At 37.4% G+C, this 5,576-nt stretch overlaps 1 protein-coding gene across 1 annotated transcript; it reads right to left on the bottom strand.

Moving 5' to 3' along the window:
* Positions 1 to 611: 611 nt before the first annotated feature.
* On the bottom strand, positions 612 to 3,035 carry LOC113033446 (sperm-associated microtubule inner protein 10). The gene is made up of 4 exons (XM_026187238.2): positions 2,871 to 3,035; positions 2,069 to 2,177; positions 825 to 997; positions 612 to 709 (listed from the first exon to the last, which is right to left on the bottom strand). The coding sequence occupies exons 1-4, from the start codon at positions 2,900 to 2,902 to the stop codon at positions 664 to 666; spliced, it is 360 nt and encodes a 119-aa protein (XP_026043023.2). The 5' UTR covers positions 2,903 to 3,035; the 3' UTR covers positions 612 to 663.
* Positions 3,036 to 5,576: the final 2,541 nt, after the last annotated feature.

Below are 5,576 nucleotides of genomic sequence, written 5' to 3'. Positions count from 1 at the left end.
TTAAAATCCTTCCTACCTGCTCCTAACAGGTTTCCACCTGAACTCTTCTGGGGGCAAGGATGCTTTGGGAATAACATTTATCTTTACCAGGATTTACTATTCTAACTTTCGGGGGAAATTCTTAGAAAGGATCATGATTAATAGAGTTTTTCTTAGAATTTCATCAATAGGAAGCTTTGTGAGCCTCCCTGTCCCTGAGCACAACTTTACCACCTTAAAACCTGAAGTTAATGAAATCTGATAAGACAAGCAGAACAATGGGCCCATTAATGGACACTCAAGCCTGAGTAAGTGCGTGTTTTCTCTTCTCAGAAGGGGCGTTTAACACGTTTAAGGTCAAATTATCTGTTTTTTTTTATTTGTTTGCTTTTTTATTTGTTTTATTTTCACTTTTACTCCTGGTGCTCACAGTTCTTATGTCCTTCATTGACCCTGTCTCCACCTTTATTTCTACCTTTCTTTTTTTGTTTTTATGGAAGAAGCTTTAAAGTTGTTCAAGTCTTCTTACTCTTTACTAGCGGCTCAAGTTCAGCCAAAGAAAAACTTAAACACAAGCATTTCTGCTACATTTATATTTTGGATATTAGTACAAAACACACAGGATTCAGAGCTTTGTTTCTATATCAGATATGCATGTTTTATTGGTGTTTCTGTGATCTGTACTCAGGTTTGGAAAAGCTCTCTGGTCGTCACCGCAGAGCTGTTATACCTGTGAGGAGAAAAGTAGCAAAGATTTTATTTTATTTTAAGCAAATCGTCCAAAAATTTATTGTCATAGGTGGTTACAGCTGGCCTTTTCTCAGTCAGTCTCTGTGGGGTTTCACCTGGAGAAGTGGGAGGAGCAATGAGCGGGCAGTCCTGTCTGGCTGAACGGAGGTGAGGAGGAGGAAGAGGTGGTTCTGTAGGCGGAGTCCTGGCTGTGGCAGAGACGTTCTCGACCACAGAAACACAAAGACTCCTCAAGAGGAACCACGGGGATCCCCGCCAGAGCTGCATTCTGAGCAATCGTACCATAGTTAACAAAAAGTGAGAAAATCAGTTTAGTTCACTGACATAAAAATACAAACCGACTTTTAGGAAAAGGGGAAATGAAACTGAATCAACGGGAAAAAGTTTTGGTTTTTTTTACATTTACATGACTTTCACAACAAGCCCAAGGAAGCTTTTTCTTAGTGAGACTGCACTATATACATGCCTGTGTTTATACTTTATACTTAATTAATTAAAACGATATATATATCTTAATACCAAAACAGCCAGTATTAAAAAAGATGACAATTTGAAAGCTAACGTGTAACAAGCTTCAACAGGAAAAAGAAAGCTATAAAGAGCAAACTTACTCTAAGTGAAACTTCATAATAGATCCTACTTTCCTGACATTCCTCATGTAATTTTTCTGTATTTAGGGTGTCATTTTCAACTTAATATGACTTGCACCTCTTAAGGTGGTGTGTGGACAAGAGGCATTGTAATGATTAGGCCTTTCCCATTCAAGCTGCTCTTGAATGCTCCTTTACTCACAGGGGTCACCTGAGTTTTACACCAGACGCCCTTCTTCATGCAATCCCAAATGGATTTGTCTCCTCCCAGGATAAAATCAGGGATCTTTCATTTGTTAGGTGAATGAGTAAACTACCACACTATGGAGCCGCTAGACCTTTGTCATAAAATGTTTTAATTGTTCACTACATTAAAAAAGCTTACATTTTCCTTTAAAGCATTAAGCTGTTAACCCTTCTACTGGTAAGCATTTTTGTGTAGAAAAGTTATGCAGTAAATGTTGGGAAATTACACAATATGTCACACACTTTATTATGAGAATATTTTTCTAAACTTCCACCCATGTACCCTATTCTGCTTATCTGGTTCAGCCAGCTGCCACAGGGCAAGAGACACACTCCACAGAGCCAGATGATGGAGTCGTCCTACCCATCACACACCACGCTGTCCTTAGTTTAAAACCCCCCCAAAGCAAATATAAATTAAAAAAAAAAAATACAAACCAATAATAACATTGTTTCTGCCATAAAGAAATCTGATTGGATGTGTTCTCCTGACTGACACCTGCCTTCATCAGGAGTCTCCGGTTCTTCATGTCCTGCTTCCACGGCATCACGTAGAGTTTGGGGATCATTGGATGTCGGGCTGAAAATGTTGGGACGTGGCATGATGATCGTCTGGGAGTAAATAGAACAGGATATGAGGTGTGGCTTTTGGGCACTCTGGAGGATTCATGCAGTTTGGTTCAGTTTATCTGCTAGTTTGTAAAGTTTAGAGACAACTAAAGGAGCTGCAGTTTTGGTGTTGCTGTGCTGCAAAGACTGTGCCTCTTAGTGTTAGTAGATAAGCCTGAGGAAATGGAAGTGCAATGCAATCACGTTGGGTCATTTTTTTTTCTAAATTAGTCCCAGTAATCTCTATTGAATTAAAAAAAAAAAACTTGATTTAAAGTCAATAATGAACTGCCTGCTTCCTTGAATATAGTTTCCTTTGGTTCACAGACTCCACTCCACCCCAATACAGTCTGAAACACTGGGAGATGGTTGCAGTTACTCTCCATATCAGAAGAACTAAAATAGATTCTTGAAATAAGATAATGCATCTAAAATACATTCAGAAAAAAAGGGAACATTTTCTGATTTTACACATATTTTTGTACAGATTTTATTTTCGGTAACAAACCATTTAATGTACTAAATAAAACAGACGGTATTAACTTCTTGTATTATTTGCTGTTACACTGAAAAGCGGGACTCATTTGTTGAATCGGACTGTGCAGAATGCTGGTTGGAGAAAGGAAGTACGTCCGTGCATTTAATAACACTTTACAGCTCTGTGTTCAGTGTGAAATAATCAGAAAATGTACTTACTCGTGCTGGTCAGCGCTCCCTGTGTCAGCCATGTTTGTTGACTGTCAGAGTCACCATAGAAACCCTCATTCCCCCCAGTGCATTATGGGTCTTGGGTAGAATTACAAGTAGACACTTTGGGGCTGTTTGTGTAACTTCAGTCAGCGATGGAGAAGAGCAGCGAGTAATTTCTGTTTCCTACATCACATACACTGTAACTCAGGAAAAAAATAAAACACCACCAACTGAAGCTGTGTAAAATGGATCTTTGAGGAAATAAATTAAGATTTAGCAACTGGACAACATACAGTAGGACTGATGGAAGAAAAAATATTAATGTGTTTCCCTCTTACAGCTCCACATCATGTGTTTCTTTGCTGTATGGTCATATCGTCATTTTTTAAACTTCACCTGAATGTTTTTGTCCTCACTGTTAGATTTTGGAAACCAGATACTCCAAGACAGGGATGAATCTGGATGATCATCACACTGCATGGCTGTCGTGTCTTTTTCATTTTAATAGGACCATAAATCACGAATTAAACATAATGCTGATGTTTAATAAGACTGAGAACTAGTGACTGAGACCATAAACTAACCAGGAAACCGTTTACTGTGGTCACAGAACCAGGAAGCATAGGATTATTTCGCCATAGACCTCTATGTAATCTCATTGTAACCAGAGGTGTTTCCCTTAGGACACTTGAGCTTTGGCTTTACTTGTTTTAGACTCTAAAGTGACACTCAGCTTTTATTTACAGTTTTGCACAGAAGTTAATCCAGAGTAATACTGGCTAAAATTGGTAGCCTTTAACTCATCGGCCCTGCACCCGGCATGCTAAGGGATTGATTTTGGGACTAGCTATAAAAATATATGCACACAACAAATAAACCTTTCTAAATTTCTGTAAAAATGTGAGTAAAGTTTTCTGTAAGTTAAGTTTGTTTTTTAAAGGTTAAGCTAAGTAGCAAGTCGGGTAGCAATGTAGCGACAACCTCTAGAAGACAAGGAGCTGATTGGCTGATAGGTCAGAAGACAACTAGCTAGTTATGTCACAATCTTTCCCTAATATAATATAACCATACTGAAAGATATATCCTGCTCACTGTACATTTTCTCTCAATAATGTCCCATCCATGAGCATTTTATAATAGGCTTAGTTTCTTTGCCTACCGTGGCTAAAAAATCAGATTGCAATTCTGTTCCCTTAAAAACAGACTTCATGTGTATCGTTATATGTTGTAGGAAAAAGTGTTGTTTGGGAGTAATGCGATGTGCCAGGCTCACACTAAAATAGGCATGTCACACAACTGAAATATACAAATCATGGTGAGAGGAGGGGTTTTTACATAACTAGCCCTTTTCATTGCACCATTTTGTCAATTTAATTAATAGTAGCCTAAATGAAAAATAAATACCAATAATACCCATCATGACATCATAACACAGCAATTTATAGTGCAGCATTATCAAAAATCACAATTCTTATAACCAATTTCAGTTTAAAATGAATCTTCAAAATCGGTCTTATTTTGTGACTGACTGGAGTTCCTTCAGCTCCTCTTTTTGCACCTCTGATGGCAGGAAGAGTAAAACAGAGAAGAAGAGAAGCTATGCAAGCTGAGAAATGACAAATGTTTTTGCAGTAAATGTAGCTGTACATAATAACTGTATGCTAGTACTTTTCACTGTCATAAAGTTAGTATATAAAGAGTAACTGTGAAGTGTTAATGTTTGAGGCAAACCGCAACATTCTTTCTGACTTTGGCGCCATCCAGTGGTCATATTAAGAACAACACAGATGACGGCACATCCCACTGGAACTGTTTTAGATAGATAGATAGAACTTTATTAATCCCTCGGGTGGGTTCCTCTGGGAAATTCGATTTCCAAAAAAGCACAGCACCGACAGAAGTTACAGAGTTACAGAATATTACACACACACACATATATATAAATACAGAGACAATATAAATAAAATATACGAAGGGGATAAATAGAATAAATAGGAATAAATGAATTTTAATAAATGAATTTTGTTTCATAATTCACAAATTTAAAGATTATTTTCAACAGAAGATTTTTTTTCTGTGTGCAATTAATTTTTTTGTTAATTCTAACCACAGAAATGTTTTATTTTAGTTTGAACTATTTCAAGCTTACATTTAATTTATTTATCTTATTGATTTTACTAGGGATGAAGTAGTGGAAGTAAATGTGATTTTTCAGGAACATAACGCAAACAGAAAGGGGTATAAATTATATTAAGAGAGGAAGGTTCAGTTTCTAAGAAAAGTCTTAGAAATAAAAGAAATACAAATATTAGAAGCCTTGGTTTGTATGGTATTATAGCACTGAGTATTTTATGTTGTATTTTGTTAATTACACATGAGAAATGGCAGTGAGTACACCACTTAAAAGTTGGGCTTGCTTGGGGAGAAAACAGTTCCACGCCTGTCGCCAAAATGAACAACTTTGGGCTACAGAGACACTTGTGGAAGAATCTTGAAATACACAGTGATATTTATTTATAAAATTAGTGGTAATCCCAAAAAGTTGCATTTTGCAGCAACCAAATAAGGACAAATGCAGTCTGCATTACGATCGTGGCTCAAGAGTTGGCGGTTTGTCTTGTAACCGGAAGGTTACCGGTTCGAGCCCCGGCTCGGACAGTCTCGGTTGTTGTGTCCTTGGGCAAGACACTTCACCTACTGGTGATGGCCAGA

The sequence above is a fragment of the Astatotilapia calliptera genome, chromosome 12 (genome assembly GCF_964374335.1).
Source record: "Astatotilapia calliptera chromosome 12, fAstCal68.1, whole genome shotgun sequence".
In the NCBI taxonomy this organism is placed as follows: domain Eukaryota; kingdom Metazoa; phylum Chordata; class Actinopteri; order Cichliformes; family Cichlidae; genus Astatotilapia; species Astatotilapia calliptera.
Note: the sequence above shows the minus strand (reverse complement) of the source record. Positions and strands in the feature narration are given on the sequence as shown.

Bases quoted from the DNA above. Each gene is read 5' to 3' on its own strand.
- LOC113033446 (XM_026187238.2), bottom strand. From the start codon at position 2,902: ATGGCTGACACAGGGAGCGCTGACCAGCACGA. The intron at 998-2,068 runs GCAGGTGTCAGT...ACGATTGCTCAG, and splicing joins ACCGGAGACTCCTGATGAAG to AATGCAGCTCTGGCGGGGAT. The intron at 710-824 runs GTGAAACCCCAC...TTCTCCTCACAG, and splicing joins TGCTCCTCCCACTTCTCCAG to GTATAACAGCTCTGCGGTGA.